Source organism: Equus asinus, chromosome 3 (assembly GCF_041296235.1).
Source record: "Equus asinus isolate D_3611 breed Donkey chromosome 3, EquAss-T2T_v2, whole genome shotgun sequence".
In the NCBI taxonomy this organism is placed as follows: domain Eukaryota; kingdom Metazoa; phylum Chordata; class Mammalia; order Perissodactyla; family Equidae; genus Equus; species Equus asinus.
In genome coordinates, this window is record NC_091792.1 from 54221701 (window position 1) to 54248064 (window position 26364).

Sequence of the window (26364 nt, forward strand, 5' to 3'; positions counted from 1 at the left end):
TAGTCAACTAGAATTTTAATCCTTCCAGAAGTCTGGAACATAAACACCTGGAATTTTTTTAATTGCCCAGAAATCTTAATTCTATATTATATTCCACACTTTTGTCTTATATTTCAAGAAATTTTTGCAAAATAGCACTGTGTGGCTGGCATTTTTCCTTGTAACTGACTTAACTGCCTTTTTAACCAAGCACAGTTTTGAAGGAAAGAGAAGGAAGACTAAAAATTATCCTGTGGGCATGTGGGCGTTAAGGGTGGAAACTGTTGGAGCCGGAATAGACTTGGGGTTTCTAATCCATATCCTTCTAAGAGGGGCATGGCTTACCCCTTAACAAGATTACAAAGGACCTGAGGGCGGGAACCATGAATTGTCTTCATGTCTGCAGCTACAGAATATTAAGTAGTACATGTTCTCTTAAAAACACTTAAGTAAATGGATGAATTCTAAAAGCTTTTAGAAGCTATTCACAGAAGATTCCAGATTTTATCTCAAAAATCTTTATCTTATGACCTTCCATTAACAAGTCTTTCCAACCGTTTAACCTACATTCTTCTCTCTTGGTGCAATTATGGACCATTTATTCTTGTTCTTCAAGAAAGGTGGAGAATATTTGAGCAACTTCTGTGTTAATTTCTTTATATTTATCGTACCTATCATAGTGTTTTTACTTAAAATAGTATTTGAATTTAAATGAGCATTTAAATGGATGAAAACTTAATATATATATCTTGCCCTTTAGTACTCTTTTTTTATTGTGATTTAAAGAAAAGCATAACTGGTGGCACAGTGGTTAAGTTCACACACACTGCTTTGGTGGCCTGGAGTTCGTGGGTTTGGATCCCAGGTACAGATCTAGTGTCACTCATCAAGCCATGCTGTGGCAACATCTCACATAAAATAGAGGAAGATTGGCATAGACATTAGCTCAGCGAGAATCTTCCTCAAGCAAAAAGAGGAAGATTGGCAATAGATGTTAGCTCAGGGCCAGTCTTCCTCACACACACACACACAAAAGCATAACATGGAGTCTACCTTCTTAACACATTTTTAAGTGTACAGTATTATTAGCTATATACACATTGCTGTACAGCAGATCTCTAGAACTTTTCACGTTGCATGACTGAAACCATTGACCAACATCTCCTCGTTCCCCCCCGCCTCACCCCAACCCCTGGCAACCACCATTCTACTCTCTGTTCTATGAGTTTGACTATTTTAGAAGCCTCACATAAGTGGAATCATGCAGTCCTTCTGTCCTTTGCCTTTGTCCTTCTGTCACTGCCTTTAAATAATATCAGTTTTCTTAATTTGACTGTATTAAGCTCTATTATTTACTCATTCTATGTTCTGCATGGGACCCTAGTTTTTCACACCACATTTAAACATGAAATTGAATATATGCTGAAAGAATAAAGTGTTTATTTTCATTACTCTTGCAATTTTAAACCTCTATTAATATATCTTAGAAACAAGTTTACCTTGAAGCATACAGTATTGCTGAAATCTCAAAAGCTTATAATCACTGTGGTCCCCAGATCTTTCCTGGGGAACATACATTTTGACACAAAAGAATCCTTACATTTTTGGCTTTTAACAGAATCCCAAGCAGAATCCCGAGCAGCCTATTAACCCGATTATCATCAGCATCATCAGAATTGGGGATGGGACAAAGCTTCCGGGATGCAGCTCAAAAAAACAGTGAGAAGTGGAGTAACATTCAGTGATGTCTATGGGCTGTATCACTTTCTTATATGAAAATATACATATTTGACCCAGTAATGCTACTTCAAGAACTATATCGTTTGAAAAGATTTGGATGAATTTTGGAAAGGATACATTAAGTTTTTTCTAGAATCGAATACAATAAACTCTTTAATGGAGTTTACCTTTGGGGAATGACATCATTAAAAGATATTGGATATAGAGGCAATTGGATTATAAAGGAAGGAATTCCATAAAGGAAAACTTTTGCTTTCCATTTTATAGTTTACTTTGTTTACTTTTGCATGTATTGCTTTTATTGTATTTAAAAATTCAAATATTTAAAGACCCTTTAGTAGATAAAAATGCTTTAATTGTTAGGTAGCACTTTTACCCACAGTTAGTACTTTTTTCTTCCAGTGTTTAGAACATAAAATATATTTTGAGACAATTTGCTAATTTTCAGTAAATTGATGGTTGAATCGAGGGAGGAAGCGTTATTCTACAAGTCTGAAAATTTTGCCCTTAGAGGACTATCAGAGGAGGAGGTTGAAAGAGAAGCATTTTTTCTTATCAAATTATATCAGTTAGCTATGGCTGCACAGTACAGCACCCCAAAAATTAGTGGCTTAAAGCAGCAACCGTTTCTTTAGTCCCTAATTCTGTGGGTCAGCCATTTGGCTTGGCCTCAGCTGGGCAGTTCTGTGGTCTGCACCAGGCTTGGCCCACCTCAGCTAGACTCTCTTGATTGTGGTCGGCTGCCAGACTGGCTGGGAATGAGTTAGTCAGTCTAGGATGGTCTCTGTTGGAACGGCTCCTGTCTTCTCCGTGTGGTCTCCTCCTCCAACACGCCAGCACAGCCTTATTTACCTCGGGGTTCAGCAGAGTTCTGAGGGATTGAGCAGAAATAGGCAAGGCCCCTGGAGGTTTGGCTCAGAATTGGCCAACAGCATCACTTCCACTGCATTCTGAGTTAAAGCAAAATGTACAAGGCCATCCCAGATTCAAGAGATGGGGAAATAGACTGTGCCACTTGATAGAAGGAGTTCCGGAGTCGCACTGCAAAGGAGCATGGAGGCAGAGAGGGGAATAATAGCAGCCATTTTTGCCCAAAATCTGCAATACAAAGTCTTACCCTGCCCATGTAATATGTGAATAATCAACAGAGTCTCTTTGTGGCAATCAGATATATATCACTTTTCTTAACATTTGCTAACATTATCATCTTTATGTTACTGGTACAATGTAAACAATTATTCAATTTGAAAATAGTTAATACACTCTGGATCTAGCTTCTTTTTAATGATAACAGCTAACATTTACTGGCTACAAAGCATTTACTATGTGCCAGGCAGTGTCCTAAGCATAAAGTTTATCATATCATAAGAATAGATGGTTGTGGGATCAGCTTGGTGGCTCAGTGGTTAAGTTCTCACGTTCCGCTTCAGTGGCCCAGGGTTTACCAGTTTGGATCCCGGGTGTGGACCTATGCACCACTTGGCAAGTCATGCTGTGGCAAGTGTCCCACATATAAAGTAGAGAAAGATGGGCACAGATGTTAGCTCAAGGCCAGTCTTCCTCAGCAGAAAGAGGAGGATTGGCAGCAGATATTAGTTCAGGGCTAATCTTCCTTAGAAAAAAAAAAAAAAAGATGATTGTTAGAAGTGTGGAGTCTGGAACCTGACATGGTTCGGATTCTGATTTTACCACTTAGCTTTGTGACTTTTGGCAAGTCAATTAGCCTTATTGTGCTTCAGTTTCCTATGTGTAAAATGGGCTAATAATAATAAACATTACTCGTAAGGTTGACATGAGGATTAAATCTAAATTAATCTATATTCCATGCTGGTAACAGTACCCAATACCTGATATGAGCTGTTAGCTATGGTCATGGTCATCATTATCATCCCTCACAATAGCCCTGTGATGGTTAATTTATGAGTCATGACTATTACAAACCCTGTAAGGTAGGTTCCGTTATTGTCTCCATTTTACAGATAAGAACATTGAAGTTTGAGGAGGTTGACCAAAGTCACAAAGGCAAGATGTAGCAGGACCCGTATTCCAGCCTTGGCAGCTGATTCCAGAGTCTGGGCTTTTTGCGCTATACAACACTGCCACACTGTTTAACAGTAGCTTCCAGAATAATTGTCTGCAGGTCAAACATTTATATATTATGTTCTTTTTTCCCATTATCAGCATTCCAGAGAAGTTGCTTTTCCACACTAATTGCTTTTCAGTTGAGCAGACGTAAGAAGCAGCTACATTGTAGTTGAAAGAACTTCCATGTACAGTCAAGGCAGGAAGAGAATGGAGCTGGCATCTACTGAGCATCTTTCATATGCCAAGTGCTGAGGGATGCACTTTGCAGACATCTCGTTTCATCTTCACTGATACCCCCTTGAGTAGATATTATCCCAATTTTATAGATGAGGAAACCAAGGCTGATCTTGTCCAAAATCACAAAGAATGAGCCTGACTCCCTTTTGCTGCTAGGCTGAACTAATGCATTAAATGTAGAGAGATTCTATTGTGAATACTTTGTAAAGCAATTCTGTAATAATTGCTTCCTGATCTGCTTGTTTTACAAACAGAAGCAGAAGGTCTGACTTCTTCAAAGTGACTTCATGTTTCACTCTGATGAGTTACTCTGTTCCCTTCACTTCCAGAGGAGATCTGTACCCTGGTTATTGCTGAGACTTTCCCAGAAGACGCGGGGATCTTTACATGCTCGGCAAGAAATGATTACGGATCAGTAACCAGTACTGCTCAGCTGATTGTCACCTCAGGTATGTGAGGGGAAAAAAAAATTGACTGGGTTCTGTTCTCTTGCACTTAATGTGGTTGACCACAGCAGGAAGAATTGTCCCAGAGGAGGGCTCAGCCTTTAGGAATGCTGGCTGCCGCTCCAGGAGATATCCTAGTGATCAGTGTTTCATCCTGAAACAAAAGGCTTTGAGGGAGGAGAGTGTAAGTGGAGACAAAAACCAAAAAGATAATGATAATGTAGCAATTGAACACACATGGGGCTATTTTTTAAATCATGCAATTTTGGTCTTGGAAACAATGGAGCTGGTTTCCTAGCATCCTCATGCTAACCCAGAATCATGCTCACTTCTGAAGGCCACCTCTGAATTGGAGGTGCGGTCAGTATTCTCAGCAGTGCCAACACAGGAGATCCGGAGATGCTTGTACAAAGAAATCATTGTTTCATCCACTATGGAAACTTCTGAAAAAGTAAGACAAGATAAACTTTATGTAATTTGGAAAAACTCTAAAGATCTTAGAAATCAGATTTCATTGAAGGTGGACTATAACTGATATGAAAAACTAAAGCAATATATTATATTATTAAAGACAATATTCAAAAATATCTGACTACTTTTTAAACTCAGGAACTTACAGTAGAGAAGGCAACATGAAACAGCTTTTTCCTTTATTTTAACTTTAGTTGACTATTTTCTGCTATTACTAATTAGCTTTGCTTTAGTTTATTTCTATTGCCTCATCTCTGACAGTTATTTTACAAAGGTTTTTAAAACATCTCTTTGACCAAGCCTGGCACATAGTTTTACACATAGTAGGGAATCCATAAATAGGTTGTTGGCTGTATGAGATGGACTCGGGGAGAACAATCGAATTGCACTTTGATTTCTTGAGAAGAGTGAGAACTTGGTGCTAGGTGGCAGCAGAGGCACAAACAAAACTGGTTTCGGGATGTTACAGTGGGAATTCTAAATGCTTTTTCATCTTAATTAAGAAAAGAAATGTAAGGTTCACCTTACGGGTGAAGCAGTTGCTATGAATGAGTACTGTAAATGTGAAAAGGAAACTCCAGTGTCGTGACTGGAGCTACAGGGAGGGGAGAACCCCTACATTTTGATCTTGAGTTGGCTTAAGACTGTCCCATCAAATGGCCATAACAATGGTGTGGTTCTCCAATAATATGATCAAACCTCTGGACTCTAAAAGTCTCTGTGGCCAAACTTGGCATGCAGTATTTCCCATTTTCATCTGAGATAAACCTGCTATAGGTCAAACATAATTAGCAAGTATTTTTGAGTTTTCAGTTGACCTCAGTAAGCACCTTTGAGTACATTCCAGGAGCTCTGCTGGGCTCTAGGCAAGGTGAAGAATCCTAAGAAGACATGATCTTATCTCAAGATGTGTTCATTCAGTCTATTTAGAATAACAAGTAAACATTTCTTTTGTACTGAGTTACAGCTGTGGCAATCATCTGAATTGGAAAAAAATTATCTATGAGATCATAAGACAGTTCACTCAGACCCAGAGCTTTACTTAGCTTTAAATAGAATGACTATCGGTTGCCTACCATATGAAACCTTTACAGCTTGAGTGGACATCAGTAAAGCATGGGTAGGATGTTCAGTCAGATCTGTGGGCTGAAATGTGAAAGGATGAAGCACCATTAGTTGATAATGTTTGTATTGTCGTTTTTCACCAAGTTCTGTCTTCAGCTCTTCTTTGAAATTTGTTAATGAATTGGTAGCTGGTTTCCCCACTCGTGGGCCTAGTCATGAAATGAAACAGGTAACAGTCACTCACAACAAGCTTGGAGAACCAGGCCCTCCAGCTGGCTTTGCTTCTGCATCAAATGAGAGCAGCAGTTACCTCTTTTTTTAACAACTTAACGTGGCCCAAGAGATTCTCAGACGATCTAGGACAGTGTGAAAATAACTGTTGAACTAGTAGCATCTTATTTTTTTTCCCTCCCTTTCTCCTTCCTTAGCCAACACTGAAAACTGTAGCTATGACTCAATGGGAGAATCCAACAATGACCACTTCCAACACTTTCCACCTCCCCCTCCAATCTTGGAGACAAGTTCCTTTGAATTGGCTTCAAAGAAACCGTCTGAGATCCAGCACGTGAACAGCCCAGAGTTAGGACTTAGCATGGCAGCCCTTCAAATGCAATTCAGTTCTACTGAGAGGGAAACGAACGGAGTCCATCCCAGCCATGGAGTAAATGGACTGATTAACGGCAAAGCTAACAGTAGTAAATCTCTTCCAACACCAGCTGTCCTGCTTTCACCCACGAAGGAGCCACCACCTCTGCTTGCCAAACCCAAACTGTGAGTATTTCTGCATGATTTTATAATACTTTCCATACCCCTCCTAAATTGCCTCTCTGGTTAGGGGAAACTTTTTGCCTGGACTCAGCTCTGTGGCAAGTTGCCCCTTCTGCAGGCAAGCTGTCCCTGGCTGATGGGACCTTGCTACCAAGTTGGGTCCTTCCAAAATATAAAAGATACCTAAAAATAAAGAAGGGAAATGAGAAGCTTGGTTAAATTTGCCCTTAAAAAAGGTAAAAGCTGTAACTGGTTTCAGCTGTGAAAATATCTGTGCATGGCGTGGCCTTCCAATGTATGGCTAAGACGTAGCCACTCCCCAGAGGTGATGGGAAAGGGGGACCTGCTTGGAGCTCTCTATTAAAAGCATTTCCAAATGTTTTAAATTGAAGAATCAGTAAGGAAATCTGATAGAGATGGGAAGACTAAAATCTGAGGATGGAAATTCAGTGTGCAGAGCCTGGGTGGGGGAAGGAAACCAGAGATAACCAGGCTTGTCAGGAAGAAGAGCGCCCTTCAGAGCACAACCCACGTGGCTTTGGCATTCCAGGGACCTGCATATTTCCGTGAATACCATCTTCATGTTTGATTTCATTATTTTCTTAGGATGCTAAACCTTGCATGAGCTGTTTCCATTGGCACCACACAGCAGAGAGTTGTTATGAATAGAGCCATTACAATGTCAGAGAGAGGCAGAAGTCAATTAACCCAAAAGGTCCTACCATAGCATAGCAGACTTTGAATTACTGCCCTGATAGAGGTCAGTGGAAATGTCAGATGCATATAAAATGTATGCATACCCAACAGGGTCACATTTCCTTGAGAATGAATTCACCAGAATCTAGGAAAGTCTGTTGTATTTCCCCATGATGTCTGATGTTTTCGATTTGGGGCAGGAAGGTGACTTTCGCTTGGAGAATTCTTTGTTTCCCTAATACTAAACAGCCTACTCTCTTCTCTCTGTCATCAGCTCATTTGTTAGAAATCTTCGACTATATTAGATATTAAAGTTAGAATATCTTATATTTGTACATCACTTTATTGTTTTCTAAGTGATTTCATAAACACTGTTAGACTAATCAAATAAATCTGCCAAACGAGCAGCTTAAGTTAGCAAATGGGTAGACAATTTTATAAAAATAAACTTCTGGACAAACTTGTGTTATGGTTTCAAGAATCTATCTCTTCCTACCCTGCACTTAATTCTGTGTTCCATCCGGGCTTATTTTTAGGCAGGAGGGCTAGTAGGTTTGTGTACAGTGGCGTCAAAAGATGCCAGGTGAACATTTTTATGCTCCAGCTCCATTGAGATGCTGAACAGGTCCAGCGAGCTCAAAAGTGGCAGCCTTAAAAGAGATTTAGCCTCTTGTAGCTCCAACCCATAAAATTAAATGCCACTACTGACTCCTTGCTTCTTTGCCTTTGCGGTGCTTTTAATGAAACAAGGGAGCTGCTCTCCTGGGGAAGAAAGGACGAATGTGTGTAATGACTGGGACTTGATGTGCTCTGATTAAGTGAAGTGTATCCACCATAATGGCTGTCATAAATTGCACATAAATCACAGGCGAGCAAACGTGCGGAGCTGTTAACAGGCATTTACTGCCTTTCTTATCTCAGGAGTTTCAACAGCTCTTCAGCTTCTAGCTCTGCTTTACACTGATGTTAGGCTGTATGATGGAGGGGCATGTCTACAAAAGACACAACAGTTTTGTGATTATTCAGAGGAGGAGTAGCTTAAGTGCAAGTTTGAAGAGTGACATCATGTTTTGCTTATTCGTCAGATTTTCAATAGAAAATAAGGTAGGAGGAATGGACTCTAGTTTTTCATGTTCACGTGGAGGAGTTACTCCCCACTTCATGAGGAAATTTAAGGAAAGGCAGAGCACCTGATCACAAAACCTAGTGGCTTAGAAATAACATTGACTTGTGCCAGGTTTTACCAATTTTCTTTTTTCAAATCTTTGTGTGTATGTTTGGTGTGCGGTCTTGCACTCCTTTCTGGATTATCACGATCTTTTCTGAAAATATTTGCTCATTGTTTTAAAAGTTGTATCCAGTGACAGAAAAATGCTGTTGAATGACATTTGCAAATAATTTAGGATGGCATCTAAGTTATTGATAATTAATGACTGTAGGTAACCACCAAGTAAAATTTTTACACACATCTATTAGTTTCATACATTGGAAGAAAAAATAAGATTTTGCTTGTCTCTGTGGTTGGCAGTGAAGAACTGTGGTTTACCCTAATCTTTTTTCATCAGCCTATGATTTAATTCCCCTTTATAAAAGGAGAGGTCTATATTTGGGAGTTTTCTGGCATTTCAGTCATCTAAAACATTTGTAATCCACAAATAGAAAACAGGAAGGGCTAAATAATAGGAATTAAAATATTTACTCTTGCAATAAATTAATCTAAAATGGTGTTTGATTCATCACATTCCTAAAAAAAGATCATTTTCAAAAAGAAATCTTCTTTGTATGACTTCTCTCAAGTAACTCCAACACTGATCATGGGAAGAAAAAAAATCAAAGACTACAATGAAAAGCTAGAAATGTTATGAATTCTTTTCTTGAACAAGGTCCAGCCCTGATCCTCAATTATCCACCAGAAATCCTCACCCATAGCCTTGCCCCCTCCCAGACCTCCAGCTGAGTCTGTGGTACTTGCCCTGAGGATGAGCTCCTGGCTCAGTGTCATGGAGGCGTCCACTGCAGTTTCTGCATCTCCGACACTGTTCCTCGAGTATAAGTTAAACGTGATTAAATGTAAGCCATTCAGTAAGTGCCAGAAGCCGTGCACGCTGGCTTTGTGGACTGCCTTACCACTTACCATGGGAACAGAAGGGCACTTAGATGCTGCACAGGAAAAAATTCATAAGTGAGAGTTATTTGTGTGACTCAGTGTGTGACACTCATAATCTTCTATTACAGTATAAGAAAAAGAAGCAACATGTGCTTAAATCATATTTCTTATCACAGAAAAAGAACAAGCAAGCATGAACCTAACTTATGAACTATTTGCTGTGTTATTTTCTTTGTTTGGAGTACATCAAATAAGTCTGTTGCCACCCTCTTTCTACAAATGATACCTGAAGATTCAGAATAAACATAGGGCTCAGTGTGTTAATAGGAAATAAAATTCCTGCTTCTCTTTCTTCGTGCCAAAACACAGTCTTTCAAAGGCAAGGATATGCATGCTGTCCCCAGGAGTAAACCCTGGAGAGAAATTTGTGAATGCCAAATTTAGTAGGTGATTTGCAAAGCGTATAGAGAAGCGTGGTCATGTTTTTCTACTGAACTCATCTCCTAAATTAGACCAAACAATATATAAATAACAATATGCTGTTTTCAAACCCTATTTCTTCTTTTTTTATATTCTTCCTGTCTTGTGGGAGGGACATAGAATATAAACCTGTGGAAGAAGCAAAATGAGGCGTTAAAATGGAGGCAATAGGCAAATCCTTGCACCCACAAACAGGACAAGTCAGCAGATAAGATTATGTGTATTTGTCACTCTAGGGCCAGTAATATAGACATTACCATAAAAGTCCGTGTCCTTTGACCGGGAGAACAATAATGAAATATTTTAAAACTTTTACATGCATAATCAACAGCCACAATAGATCTAGATTTAACTCTCTTTGCTCCTATTCTTACTGCTTTCTCTTCCCCCAACCTCTAAAGAAAAAACAGTATCATTATTTCCTATCTGAAAAGGGTGAAATGATTTCAGGCTGAATCAGGCTTCTCAGAATAATTGCATTTCAGGGCAAGCCTGGTGGCATAATGGTTAAGTTCACACGCTCCACTTCTGTGGCCTGGGCTTCACAGTTTTGGATCCCGGGTGCAGACCTGCACACCACTCATCAAGCCACACTGTGGCGGTATCCCACATACAAAATAGAGGAAGCCTGGCACAGATGTTAGCTCAGCAACAATCTTCCTCAGGCAACAAGAGGAAAATAGGCAGCAGATGTTAGCTTAGGGCCAATCTTCCTTGCCAAAATAAAAATTAAAAAATTGCATTTGACTGCTTTGTCTTCCCTCTTTCTCCTTTCTCTCACTCTTACCCTCAGACATCTAATCATTCCTACAATTCTTGTCTCAAGATGGAGGATGTCCCGTAAACTCATTCATACTAAGGTATTAGAGATTTTATGTGTCATCTCAGTGCGGTTCTGGACTGACAAAGCAAAGCTGTATCTTCATAATACTGAGCAATAATAAACACTGTCTAAACTCAGAACAATGTCCTTTCACTGCACATGCGGGAAGGAGAGATGATGTGTTTGAGAGAGAAGAGAAGAAAATAGCAGCCCGGGTCACTCTCTTTATCAGTGACTTGACTGTGCAGGCCTGCTATATTTGGAAATTCCTTATGGTTTTCTCCACACTCCTAGACACAAATTTAAGCACAAGTTGTTCCCTTGCCTGGAATGTTCTACTCCCTGGAATGTTCTGCGACTAGTGGCTGGCTCCCTCTTGCTTTCAACTCTCAGCTTAATGTCACCACCTTTCCTGACCACCCATTTGAAAGCAGCCACCCGGCCATCCTCCAATAAATCATCCTCTTTAGTTACGGCAGAGCGTGTAATTGTTTCTGATTGTTCTTATAGACTTACTTGTTGATTTATGTGTTGTTTTCCCCCGACTATTATAATATATGCTTTCTGAGAGGAGGGACCTTGACTGTCTTTCTCACTACCCTCTCACCCGGACCTAGATCAGGGCCTGACAAATAGGAAATGCTCAAAAATATTTTTGAATGAATGAAGCAAGGGAAGATTGACCAAAAGGAAAAGAAGGATGTCCCACGTGTAGAGCGACCCCCACTTGTTCTGCTTGACTTCATTCTTAGATGTACCATAGACTTCTGTTTTCAAACCCACCAATTCCAGAGTTTTCCCACTTTATAATACTTTTCCAACTGACATCATTAATCTTATAAACAGAATGAATAGGCAGAATTAACTAAGAATCTAACTAAGGATAGAATTACAGTAGAAAAGTTCGGCCAACCAGGTTACTTAATTTGGGAACCCTTTCAACTCCTGCCTCATTTCTCCCGTGTTCTCGTATGATGAACATCTTACTTTAAAACATTATGGAGAAAATGAGACGTGGAAGGTCTAGGAGGACATTTCCACTCTCTAGTACATGCTTGCAATGTCACTTGGCCATGGTACAATCAAACAGCTATTTCAAGGTGTGTGTCCTTGACATGTTAACACCCCCGTCAGATGCCAGACTTTTGATGAAGGGCTGAGAGCTTCTGTGCTACTCCCTTCCTGTCCTGTTTATGTTGGACTGCTGCTCAAACTCCAGTGTGTGCTTGGTCAGTATAACTTACACAGTTGAACATTTTTCCATCCTTTAATCTCTACTAGTTAGGGTTCAAGATCTCAGTATATTACAGTTTGACATTAGACTACAAGTGATTTCCTACTTCTAGTCTAGTATAAGCCTTACCCTGTAGATTTAAAAAAACACACACACACAAAGGCAAAGAGAAAATAAGCAAAACAGTTTGGGACAAAAAAAGTAACAGGTCAAAGACGAAATCATCAAGCATTTGTGAAAAAGTCCTTAAATGTACATAAATTTATTTAAAAATCTAGCATACTTTTCATTTTGTCACTATTAAATGAACATCTGCAAAGTGTTGGGTAGTGCTGGGTGCTGAGGTCACAAACATGAAAAAGACAACAGCATTACTTTTGAATAACCCATAATCTAGTGACCTCTAAGATCGTATTGGCATATACGAAATTCTATACATCTTTTAGCATCATGCAAATGTTGTAAAGAATGGCCAGTCTCTAAATTAGAATCAGTGCAGTCCAATTGCCTTCTCTTGCCAATTTAATGTTTGGAAGATAAATCATTCTGCTTCTTTTTTTTTTTTTCTGCTGAGGAAGATTTACCATGAGCTAGCATCTGCCGCCAATTTTCCTCTTTTTGCTTGAGGAAGATTCGCCCTCAGCTAACATCTGTGCCAAGCTTCCTCTATTTTGTATGTGGGTCACTGCCGCAGCATGGCCACTGATGAATGGTGTAGGTCCGCACCCCAGGACTGAATCCAGGCCGCCGAAGTAGAGCACACTGACCTTAACCACTAGGCAACTGGGCCAGTCTCTAAGTCATTCTGCTTTTGATTCTGAAAACAACTTAATAGCACCAGCTTCCATTTCTGGTTAAATGATTTTCTTTATCTTCTGAGTCCCATCAAATAACAGAGCAATTTAGTAGCAGTGAAAGTGCAAACATGGAACCAGAGGGGCCTTCAAAATAATATTAGGAAAAAAAAATAGGGCAGAAAGTAATTTTTTCAATTTGTTATAAAGTCACACACACACACACACACACACACACTCACTAACCAAATACGCTGGAGAATGATAAATAAGCAATGTAGGCACAATTATGGTCCTAATTCTGAAGCATGTGGCTATGTGGATATGGGCTCTTCATAAACACAATACGATGATGGCTTTGCATTAACAGTGTTGGTGTTGGATCACTGAAAACAGCCCCTCCCTGAAATGGAAAGTCCAATCAAGGAACTTCCTGAAATATGAACCTTTTAACTAAGGAATTACATTTTGATGTATTCTTCCTCATGATTTTTTCGTGTAAATATTCACGCTGACACAGTGTCACATTCTTAGATGTTAAAATAATAGTGCTTTGCCATGCTAGTCTCTTGGTCAGTGTAATGTTTTAATTACATTTCCAGAAGAAGATTGAGTCCTTAGTTTTATAGTTAGTAGTCTTATTTGGTGTCTAAAATATAGTTGGAACTACTTGCAGATACTCTATGTATATTCAAAGTGGTACTTAATCATGCGTGAGAAAGATGATATACACATCTCAAGTATTAGGTACATATAATGCAGTATTTCCTCATTTCCATCTCATCTTGCTTAAGTGTATATGAGAGCTCCTTTAGTGATTATAAAGTACATTGAAAAAAGTAGTCCCTGCTGGGTAGGGACATTTTATTTTTAAGCGAGAGGGGCTGAGCTCAGAGATAAGATGGAGCCACATTTGAACAGTATGCTCAGAGATGTTATGAATCTGATGTCAAACGCATATTAATGGTATAGTGTGAAGCAAAAAATACTAGAAATAAAATGATATATGCAGCTTAATACTCATTTTATGAAAACATAAATACACTTTAATGAATTAAAATGTGTATTATATATTAGAAATAAATACAGTAAAATTGTTGCCTGTGACTCTCTTAGTGGTGGAATTTTGAGCAGATTATATTTTATTAAATATAATAATATTTAATATTTAATGGTCCTGCTTTTCTAACTTGTCAACAGTAATGTTTATTACTTTTTAAATTACAAAGTGTTACTTTAAAAGAAAGAAGTACTTCAATCCTGTCTCTTCCATCCTCCGTCCTCCATTCAACCTCAACTCATTTTACTCTGCGTCATAGATGCCACACTCAGTTTTGAGCACAGTTGGAAACAATGTTCTGGCACTGAATGCTCTCACCTCCTCTCTTAGACCTCTTTTCTCCTAGAAGCCAATGACTTCAGGATTCCATCTGGGTTTTTTGAACCCATCCTAGAAAGCTCTGCCCAGAAAATGTCCTATGGTCCAAAATGACTGTTTTCCTCCACAAATACTATTCTAACACCTCCCCACAACCAGAACTCCCATTCCTTCAATTGCACATCTCAGGTATTAGGATAAAAGTGATATGAATAAGGTAAGTTTTCATTTTAAAGCCAAAAATAAGGCAGATATTTTAAAGACCAATGTTTAATATATAAGCCATAAAATTCTTCCAGATAAAGTAGGATGAAAATTTTTCCCTCAGAGACAGTGGTGAAGGAGAAAAGATATGGTGAAAGAAAATTGAGGTTCCCATTCAAATAAAAATTTTATCAGTAAAATATGCGATGAAGCCATCTGCCATAAGAGGAAGGATAGTTGTGGTAACTGTGAGATTAAGAAGAGTGAAAAAGGCTGAAGAGAATTATGAGAAATGATAAGCAATACCAAGAAAGGAATTGTGTATTTCCTAGCAATAGTGAGAATCTATTTGAAAATAGTGAGTGAAAATTCATATTAGATTCAATGAGCATGGTGTCATGACTTTATTTAGACATAATCAGTCCTCTGAACAGAGAAACAAAGGACACATATAGTTGGTGGTACTGGCAAGATGGGAATGCCATAATGTTGAAATTGATGATCCTTGAGAAGTATCGTTGAAATCAGCATCCAAGCAGTGTATAGGGTCAGGAAGGGAAGCAGATAAAGCCAGATCAGGGATTAAGGGGAAAAGGGATAGGACTCCAGAAAATGGAAAGGATCAAGAAAATGGAAGTTACACCAAGAATGAAAATGACTCAAAAGGAGTGTGAGATAGGAAAGTATGAAAAGGGAGCAGTAGTTCTTATCAAAGAGAGGACTCTGAAAGTTCCACATCTTAAGACGAACTCCTTCCAAGTGATAAAGGAATTTAGGAGAGAGCTGTTAAGAGGAAGTTAAGGTCACAGGAGTAGAGGAAGTGGTCAAGGAACCACAAAGTCAAATGTTAGAGGGAACATTAACATGGATGATAGCCAAAGGTGACGGCAGGAAGCTCAATGCCAAATAGTAAAGTCGTTAAGAAAAGTGAGGAAATACCAAGATTGTTGGTGACAAACAGGGAAAAGAGAGTGATTATAGGTGGAGCACATAGACTTCAAAAGAGAAGCAGATGTTGAGTGATGATGGCAACACTGTTTTAAGAGCGGCTTTGGAAAACGAGGAGTGTGCAAAGCCCTCCTTGCTCAGAGAGGATCATGATGGAGTTAGTAGCCTCATCAAGGAAAGCCAGATTTCGGTTAAGACAAAAAAGCATTTCCAATGAAAAAGTTTGAGAAAGCAGGAATATTGGGGAGAAACAGTCAAGGAATCCCATAGACAATGGAAGGGATCTAGAAAAGGGACTCAAGGAGACAACTGGAGAAAGAAGAAGAGAGCTGTAGGGAAGAGGTTGAATCTGAAGAGGTAAGAGGTGAGAGAACAAGAATATCCTTCTGGGGATCACTTGCTGTCATTTCATGAAGAGCCGCTAAGATCGTTTTAGCCAGAAGCTGATAGAGCCATTTCCAGTATAACTCATACTACTTTTTTATCCCTCGGTGTATTTCAGTTATATTTCAGCACTGTGATCCATTTTGTAGTTACCTCTTCTATCCAAGTAAGACCTTGAGTTGGATTTTTATTGCGCAAGCCTATTTCCTGTATTTGGACATTTTAAAACAATTGTTTTCACCTAATGAATCTCTAATCCATACATACTGCCTTTCATTTTGTGTCTACAAATTTTACTACTAGAGAATTTATTTCTGTCTACTGAAGGTTGAAATACACCAAGTTGCTAATTTTTTGCCATTGACTTTTTTTTTCTGTGAATGTATAAAAGTTTTTCATTCAAACTAATACATCACCTAATGGTGAGAACATTAGTAACAGGGGGGTTTATTTTAGTTGGTTTCTTTACATGTGTAAAGGCAGACTGTTCATTTTCTCAACAAACCTAAGAATGACTGTTTCCTTGCTTGACTACACTTGTGATTACATAAGCCTTGGGGATAACGCTGGAATTGATATAGTTTTTTGAAAACCTTTTCCATATGTGGCAAGGAATTAGATATTCTTTCATTTGGTTTTAAGAATAATGTGCATTATATTGTGCACATATAATAATGTGCATAGTTATTAAGCTAACTCAATAAAATATGTAGAGTTTCCTGAAACAGCTTGGCTGGGTAAATCACATGTAAATTTGAGCACACAAATTTGCTTCATTATTCAAAAGGAAACTATAAATTCATTGCAATCAGAACCTCCAACTTTGCTTTATCAAGTTCATGTTTTCTGGCCTCTGGATTGGAGGTTCCCACTAGGATAATACTGGCTCCTCTGTTTATCATGGCTACTGCAAGGATTCACATTGATTGTAAAGGTGTTTGATTGATGCTCAGAGGAAATGCCTTAGTAAATATGTACATTTATTTAATATCTGTATCCACTTTGTGTTTGCCTAGAGCCTATTACTCTACCCCAGCTCAACTCATAAACCTTGAAAATGTATTTGCCCTGTGCCCTCCTCCATTTCACCGTGTTCTGTAGGTCTGGTTTCTTATTTAAATGTAATGATGTATGTATCTACAGTAGGTAGCATGTGAGGGACTCCAGCGTGCGCCTCCTGATAGGAAGCTGGTAAAACCACCGAATCATTAACATACTATCCAAATATTTGTCCTTCACTCTGTATGTCAGGAACCAAAAGGAGTAGGTACAGCTATCTGGGATTCTTTTTCCTCAGAGGAGTTTATAAATAGGTCAAATATGGGTAATTATATGCATCAACTGTAATTCCAAACTTGCTGCTTTCCTAGTAATTGCCATTAAATGTGAAGGTTGGGAAAGATTTCTGGAAAGACCACAAATATTTTCTTGTCCTTGTTTCTTTCTTTGTTGAAATAGTTCATATGACTTCTGGTTTCAGGGATGTATCATTATGTGCAATAATGTTTATGGCAAAACCCAAAAAAAAGCCATAAAAGACAGCCTAAGAACAATGCAGCACAAAATAAAAACGTCTTTTGTTTTCTGTAGTTTCTAAAATAGAGTTTGTAGCTTGGACTTCCAAAGAATTTCAGCCATGGGGGTAAATTCTTGCTCTGGATGGTGTGTTTTCGTGTCTGGTACCCTCCTGTCCTGCATAGCTGTTGCTTTCTTTAAAGGACATCCTCTAAATCAAATGTGAAGTGTTCACATTTATTGTTATTCTTTCACAAAGCAATCTTACATATAAGAGGATTATTCATGATGAAGCATTCTAGAATAACAGCAAATTTCACTCATGTTTATTTAAATTATTCTGCCTTTAAAAGCAGAATTATATTTGGTTCTGCCATTATAGCTTTCTGATACTAAACAGCTGCCTTACTGGAGAGAAATATTATAAAGAAGATATTACTTTGGTTTTTTTTAAAGATTTTATTTTTCCTCCTTCTCCCCAAAGCTCCCCAGTACCCAGTTGTATATTTTAGTTGTGGGTCCCTCTAGTTGTGGCACATTGGACACTGCCTCAGGATGGCCTGATGAGCAATGCTAGGTGTGCGCCCAGGGTCCGAACTGGTGAAACCCTGGGCCGCCGAAGCAGAGTATGCGAACTTGACCACTCCGCCACGGGGCTGGCCCCAAGAAGTTTTTACTTCTATTTATTTATTTGTTTGTTTTGGGCAAGATTAGCCCTGAGCTAACATCTGCTGCCAGTTCTCCTCTTTTTGCTGAGGAAGATTGGCCCTGAGCTAACATCTATGTTCATCTTCCTCTACTTTATATGTGGGATGCCTGCCACAGCATAGCTTGATAAGTGGTGTGTAGGTCTGTGCCTGGGATGCAAACTGGCGAACCGCTGGCCACCAAAGCGGAGTGTGCGAACTTAAGTGCTACGCCACTGGGCCACCCCACGACATTTTTATTTTTAACAAAAATTAGCAGACAGAGGTTTCTTAAAGCAATTAGATGACTCCTGAATGTTCTATTACTTGAAAAGTTGATTTATTTACACTGAGGACCATTGCTCCCATTTTCACCATGGTGCCCGCTTGAGAGACATTTGCATTTTGTTATTTTGCACAAATAACAAATGACCAAAAGCTGCCTTTTAGAAATGAAGTTTTGTTTTATGCTCTTGGTGATAGGAGTAAGCAATCTAAATAAACTGGAATTCCTACCAAAATTAGAAATGAAATGGAATGAGGAAGGTGCATGTTTCATATTTTGTCTATGTTCCTGGTCCTTTTAGTCAGGACAAAGGAGGACACAGGTTGAATTGGTTCTAGAATTCTGCCTGGTGCTATACCATGAGCAACAGTTCTGCTTTTGCTTTGGATCTGATGCTGCATCTCATCCTCTGTGTTCTCATGCTGGAGTATTTTGGAGTAGATGAAATGCAAGCAGGCAAATATCCAGACCTCAGCCTGGATCCCCCTCAGGCCCCAAACACATGAATGTGGATTTGTGTGGTACAAGGAGATGCAAGGGGTTCCTGCCAGCCAGGGGGGGTCTAAGATACCTGCCAGTTTAGAGTGTTTGGGGAAGGCTGTTCTGTAAGGCTCAGTCTGTGTCATGGGGCTGGGAGGGAGGTTGGCCTGAGTTAGTCTGCCATTTTCTTAAGAGCTTGACCTCTGAAAAGTGACCAAAAGTTACCCCAACTTTGCAAATATCCCTATAGATGGATACATGAAAGTTTTGAATTCATCTCTTTCTCGCAGATCCTTTTCAGTCTGAACTGTACACTCCGAGTAGTCTAAAATAAATTAATTTAGGATGATATGAGAAAACAACCATGCTCCTCTTGCTAACTGCATTCCCCTTGGTTAGGAGCAATCTGTCAGATTAAATCCCAAATCAACACGTCACTTTTCCTCCTGGTGTCAAATTTCCCCCGTGGTTTATTTCACGTGAAATTTATAAACATCAATATTTCTTATTCTAGGAAACAAGCTGTGCATTTCTGGGTTCATGTTGACTTTGGCATGTACTCCACTATACCTATTAAGAGTGAAGCAGAGGATTATCATAGAATTTACAGAAATTGAAGAAACACGATACACAGTCATAAACCAGGAGCCTCCGCCTTGTGCCTGGCACTCCACCCCTGACAGAGGCAGGTAATAGGATGGGTATTTAGTCTAACAGAAGCAATTATTGTTACCCTGCATTTAAGACAGAGTAAGTAGACATTTTGGACAATTTTTCCTCCAGGAAGTTTTGTTGCTACTACTTATATAACCTGGATATGTTTCACAGTGATATGACATTTTAAAATAAGGAATTACTTAAGTCACAAATTATTTCAGACTTTGTACAAATATAAGTGATCTACTAATAATTACTGAAATATTTGAAAAATGATGCCATGACACATTTACTCTTACTTTTCCGGTCTGGGTCATGGATTTTTTTTACACTGAACTATCTGTATCCTTGTCAGGTCTCATTGGGACCATCAGTGCAACTAGTTAGCATCTTCTTAAACATTGTTTTTCCCATGACGTTTTTCTGCTGCAAAAGTATTGCCCTTGGTACGGACAAGACCTTCCTCCTGGAGTTCGCTCATCCTCTGCTCCGTTCTTGCCTAGCTGCTCTCTCGGCTTAATGCACCACCTGTTCCTCCAGGACTTCATCCTGGAAGTGCTTTTTACCTTTTCCCCATTCTGGTTCCCCCTTAAATGTCATGTATTTCACTTTTTAGTTTTATTCTCTCATTTGCCAGAAGCGTGCCCTCAAAGAAAGAGTGCAAGACAAACCAAGTTTCTAGACCCTACTTGTCTCAAAAATGTCTTTATTCTATCCTCACACTGAATTGACAGTTTGGCTGGGTTTCCAATTATAGATTTTTCATAAGAATTTTGAAGGAATTGCTTCAGATTCTTCTAACTTCTAATGGTATTATAGGGGAATCCAGTGCTAATATGGTTTCTGATCCTTTGTATGTGACCTGTTCTTTTTTCATTCTTAAATATGTTGAATCTTCTCTTTATCCCCAGTGCTCTGAAATTTCATGATGATATATAGTACTTTCAGACATTGTACAGAATGTTAAGTGAGTCTTTTTCATCTAAAAACTCGTGTATATACATTCTGGAAATTTCTTTTATATAATTTTTAATTTCCTCTCTATTTTCTCTGTTCTCTCTGAAACTTGTATTGTGATGGTAGAAGTCCTAAACTGATGTTCTGATTTTCTTTTCTTTTTTGCCAATTTTTCTCGTACTTTCTGTAGATATCTTCACCTTTGTCTTCCAAACCTTTGGCTGAATTTGTTACCTCTGCTATCATATTTGTGTTTCCCAAGACTTCTCACTCTCTAAATTTTTTATGGCATCCTATTCGGTTTCATGGATGTCCTTTATCTCTTTACAGATATTAATCATTGGAGTTTTGGCGGGGCCTGGAGGGAGCTGTCATCATAATTTAGCCTCCCCCGCCCCCATTCCCTGCATTTTCTTTATTGCAAAAAAAGTTCCTTTTTTTCTTTGTATTTATTTGAACTAAGTTTCATGTTTGAGGCTTTCCTTGAATGACCTTTAGCACCAACAAGTTGACTGGAAACTGTATGATTGGTTGGGATTTGTCAGCTGGTGGGTGTCACCCTAGGGTTGAGCAAGGACCCCAAGTGGCGGAATCTATCAACAGGTCTTTCCTCTAGTTAATCAGTTTCTCCAGAAAGAAAGGCATTCAGTCTCCTTCCGTGTGCGAGAATGGACAGGGCAGGTAGGTGTTTAGCAGATAGCATTTGGGAGCTGAGCAGGCGAAGGGGCCTGGATTTCATCATTTAGTAGGTACATTTATTTAATTCCTACCCCCATTTTCAGCCTCTTCTCTTGCCCCTTCATTCTGCTGTACCAGGTGTTTCTGGATCTGAAACTGTGCCAGCTCTTGGTCTCCATAATGGAAGCATCCTGTCTCCTCAAGAGTTGAAGGAACGGTTGGCTGGCTACAATGAGTCAGGGAGTGGAGATGGCTGGCCTCCTACAAACTGTCAAACAGTCCTCTTATATTCAGCCCAATCCCTCTCCCCCAAGTTCGGAGGAATCTAGTGGTCAAGTTTTCAGTTGCTCAAATTAGCTTCTGTCTTGTTTGCTTCACTTCTGTAGCCATTTGGCTTTCCACTTTCCTTGCCTGCTTTTAGTGACAACTCATTCATTTACTTTTTATTCTAATGAACGTACGGTTCTTCACTCCTTTACTCTCTTTTTTTTAGGATATAAGGAAGAAACAAATATCAATATACCCATTCAATCCACCATGTTTAAGTAAATGCCAATTTATGACTTTGGAGCTTGTTTTTTTTTGTTTTGTTTTGTTTTTTGAGATAACATTGGTTTATAACATTATATAAAATTCAGGTCTTCATCATTATATTTAGATTTCTGTGTACAAGTCTAATTGCTACCTATCTGTACACATGTGCCTTTTTACCCTCCCCTCTCCCTACTTCCCATCTGGTAACTACCAATCTGTTCTCTATCTGTTTGTTTGTTGTTGTTTTCGTCTTCCACATATGAGTGAAATCGTATGGTATTTGGCTTTCTCCATCTGACTTATTTCACTTAGCATAATGCCCTCACGGTCCACCCATGTTGTCACAAATGGCAAGATTTCATTCTTTTTTATGGCTAAAGAATATCCCATTGTATGTATATCACATTTTCATCATCCGTTCATCCATCAATGGACACTTAGGTTGTTTCCATATCTTGGCTATTGTAAATAGCACTGCAAAGAACATAGGGGTGCATATATCTTTTGAGTTAGTGTTTTCATTTTCTTAGGATAACACCCTGAAGTAGAATTGCTGGGTCATATGATAGTTCTGTTTTTAATTTTTTGAGGAGCCTCCAAACTGTTTTCAATAGTGGCGTCACCAACTTGCATTCCCACAAACAGTGCACAAGGGCTTTTTTCCTCCACATCCTTGCCAACACTTATTTCCTGTCTTTTTGATAATAGTCATACTAACAAGTATGAAGTGATATCCCATTGTGGTTTGACTTGATTTCCCCAGTGATTGGTGATGTTGAGCATCTTTTCATGTACTTGTTATCCATTTGTATATCTTCTTTGGAAAAATGTCTGTTCAGATCCTCTGCCCATTTTTAACTGGATTATTTTTTTTTCCTGTTGAGTTGTGTGAGTTCTTTATATATTTTGGATATTAACCCCTTATCAGATATATGATTTGCAAATATTTTCTGCCATTTCATAGGTTGCTTTTCCATTTTGTTAGTGGTCTCCTTTGCTATGCAGAAGTTTTTTAGTTTAATGTAGTCCCACTTGTTTATTTTTGCTTTTGTTTCTTTTGCTTTTGGTATCAAATCCAAGAACTCATCGCCAACACCGATGTCAAGGAGCTTCCTGCCAATGTTTTCTTCTAGGAATTTTATGGTGTCAGGTCTTACGTTCAAGTATTTATTGGGTTTTGAGTTAATTTTGTGTATGTTGTAAGACAGTGGTCCAATTTCTTTCTTTTGCATGTGGCTATCTATAATTCCCAATACCATTTATTGAACAGACTTTCCTTTCCCCATTGTATATTCTTGGCTTCTTTGTTGTAAATTAATTGACTCTATATGCATGGGTTTATTTCAGGGCTTTCTGTTCTGTTCTGTTGATCTGTATGTCTGTTTTTATGCTAATACCATAATGTTTTGATTACTATAGTTCTGTAATATAGTTTGAAATCAGGAAGCATGATGCCCCCAGCTTTGTTCCTTTTTCTCAAGATTGCCTTACTATTTAGGTTCTTTTGTGGTTCTATACAAATATTAGGATTGTTTGTTTTATTTCTGTGAAAAACATGATTGGCATTTTGATAGGGATTGCATTGAATCTAGATTGCTTTGGGTAGTATGGACATTTTGACAATATTAATTCTTTCAATCCATAATCACGAAATATCTTTCCATTTATTTGTGTCATCTTCAATTTCTTCCATCAATGTCTTATAATTTTCAGTATACAGGTCTTTCACCTTCTTGAAAATTTATTCCTAGGTATTTTATGCTTTCTGATGCAATTATAAATGGAAGTGTTTTCTTAATTTTTCTTATAATTTGTTATTGGTGGATAGCTACACAACAGATTTTTGTATATTGATTTTGTATCCTTCAACTTTACTGAATTCGTTTATTCTAACAATTTTTTGGTGGAGTCTTTAGCGTTTTCTACATATATAATATTATATCATCTGCAAATAGTGAAAGTTTTACTTCTTCATTTCCAATTTGGATGCCTTTTATTTCTTTTTCTTGCCTAATTGCTTTAGCGAGGACTTCTAATACTATGTTGAATAAAAGTGACAAGAGTGGGCATCCTTGAGGCCAGCCCCATGGCTGAGTGGTTGAGTTTGTTTGCTCCACTTCGGCGGCCCAGGGATTCACCAGTTCAGATCCTGGTCACGGACATGGCACAGCTCAGTAGGCCGTGCTGAGGTGGCATCCCACGTGCCACAACTAGAAGGACCCACAACTAAAAAGAAAATATACAAATATGTACTGGGGGGATTTGGGGAGAAAAGGCAGAAAAAAGAACAGAAAAAAAGAAAAGGAGATTGACAACAGTTCTTAGCTCAGGTGCCAATCTTTAAAAAAAAAAAAAAGAGTGAGCATCCTTGCCTTGTTCCTGATCTTAGAGGAAAAGCTTTCACATTTTTACCATTGAATATGATGTAAGCTGTGGGCTTGTCATATATGGCCTTTACTATGTTGAAGTACATTCCCTCTATAGCTACTTTGTTGCAGAGTTTTTATGATAAATAGATGCTGAAGTTTAGCAAATGCTTTTTCTGCATCTATTGAGATGATCATTTGATTTTTACCCTTCACTTTGTTAATGTGGTGTATGACACTGATTGATTAAGTTGTGGATGTTGAACCAGCTTTGCATCCCTGGGATAAATCTCACTTGATTGTGGTCTATGACTTTTTAATGTATTATTGAATTTGATTTGCTAATATTTTGTTGAGGATTTTAGCATCTCTGTTCACTAGGGATATTGACCTGTAATTTTCTTTTCTTGTGGCAGCCTTGCCTGGTTTTGGTATGAGGCTCATCCTAGCCTTGTAAAATGAGTTTGAAAGCATTCCCTCCTCTTCTATTTTTTGGAAAAGTCTGAGAAGGATTGATATTAATTCTTCTTCAAATGTTATCACCAGTGAAGCCATCTGGTTCTGGACTCTGGTTTGTTGGGAGGTTTTTGATTACTGATTCAATTTCCTTAGTAGTAGTCAATCTGTTCAGATTTTCTGTTTCTTCCTTACTCAGTCTGAGTAGGTTGTATGTTTCTAGGAATTTGTCCATTTCTTCAAGGCTGTCCAATTTGTTGGTGTATAATTGTTCATAGTAGTTTCTTAGGAACCTTTGTGTTTCCGTGGTATCAGTTGTAATATCTCATCTTTCATTTCTGATTTTATTTATCTGAGACCTCTCTACTTTTTCTTGGTGAGTCTACCTGAAGATTTGTCAATTTTGTTTATCTTTTCAAAGAAAAGATATTGATGACATAGTATCTATGTCATCATGATGTGGTGACATCAAAATATTGATGACAGGGATCAGGTGACATAATATTATATATAGAAAACCCTAAAGATTCCGTCAAAAAACTGTTAGAACTAATAAACAGATTTCAGTAAAGTTGCAGGATACAAAATCTCAGCTCTCAGGTTCATTGATTTTTTTTCTATTGTCTTTTTAGTCTATTTCACTTATTTCTACTCTTTTCATTGTTATTTCCTTCCTTCTACTAACTTTGGCTTTGTTTGTTCTTCTTTTTCTAGTTCCTTGAAATATAAAGTTAGCTTGTTTGAGATTTTTCTTGTTTCTTGATGTAGGCCTTTATCACTGTGAACTTGCCACTTTGGATTGCTTTTGCTGCATCCCGTAAGTTTTGGTATGTTGTTTTTCATTTTTGTTGATTTCTCTTTTGACTTCTTTGACCCATTGGTTGTTCAGTAGCATGTTGTTTAATCTCCACATATTTGTGAATTTCCCAGTTTTCTTCTTGTAACTGATTTCTAGTTTCTTATCATTGTTGTTGGAAAAGATGCTTGGTAAGAGTTCAGTCTTTTTAAATTTATTAAGACTTGTTTTGTGGGCTAACATATGATATATCCAGGAGACTGTTTCATTTGCACTTTAGAATAATGAGTATTCTGTTGCTTTTGGATGGAATGTTCTGTATATATCTGTTAAGGCCATCTGGTCTAATGTGTCATTAAGGCCAATGTTCCCTTATTGATTTTTTATCTGAATGATCTATCCATTGATGAAAGTGAGTTATTAAAGTCCCCTACCATTATTGTTTTGATGTCTATTTCTCCTTTTAGGTCTGTTAATATTCGCTTTATATATTTAGGTGCTCCTATATTGGGCACATAAATGTTTACAAATGTTATATGTTCTTGGATTGACCCCTTTATCATTAATAATTCCTTTCTTTGTCTCTTATTATAGTTTTTATTTTAAAGCCTATTTATTCTGATACCAGTATAGCCTTCTCAGCTTTCTCTTGGTTTCCATTTGTGTGAAATATCTTTTCCATCCCTTCACTTTCAGTCTGTGTGTCATTACATTTGAAATGAGTCTCTTGTAGGCAGCATATAGGTATGTCCTGTTTTTTTAATCCACTTAGCTACTCTATGTATTTTGATTGAAGAATTAGTCCATTTATATCTAAGTAATTATTGATAGGTGTGTACTTATTGCCATTTGTTCATTGTCTTATGGCTTTTTGTAGTTCCTCTATTCCTTTGCTCTTCTCTTACTCTCTTCCTTTGTGATTTCTGATTTTCTGTAGTAGTATTCTTAGATTCCTTTCTCTTTACCTTTTGTGTATCTACTATATGTTTTTGCTCTGTAGTTACCATGAGGCTTACATATAATAACTTGTATTTATAACAGTCTATTTTAAGTTGATAACAACTTAAGTTTGAATATGTTCTAAAACTCTACATTTTTACTCTTCTTTATGTTT

At 38.1% G+C, this 26364-nt stretch overlaps 1 protein-coding gene across 10 annotated transcripts in view; it reads left to right on the plus strand.

Annotated features, from left to right (window-relative positions):
* PALLD (palladin, cytoskeletal associated protein) overlaps positions 1-26364 on the plus strand; it is a 383115-nt gene that overhangs the window by 185972 nt on the left and 170779 nt on the right. For all 10 annotated transcript variants that reach the window (XM_070505038.1, XM_070505037.1, XM_070505039.1 and 7 more), the window contains 2 exons: positions 4371-4490; positions 6452-6794. In XM_070505038.1, coding sequence (XP_070361139.1) covers positions 4371-4490; positions 6452-6794 — 463 coding nt within the window. The remainder of the gene's footprint in view (positions 1-4370; positions 4491-6451; positions 6795-26364) is intronic.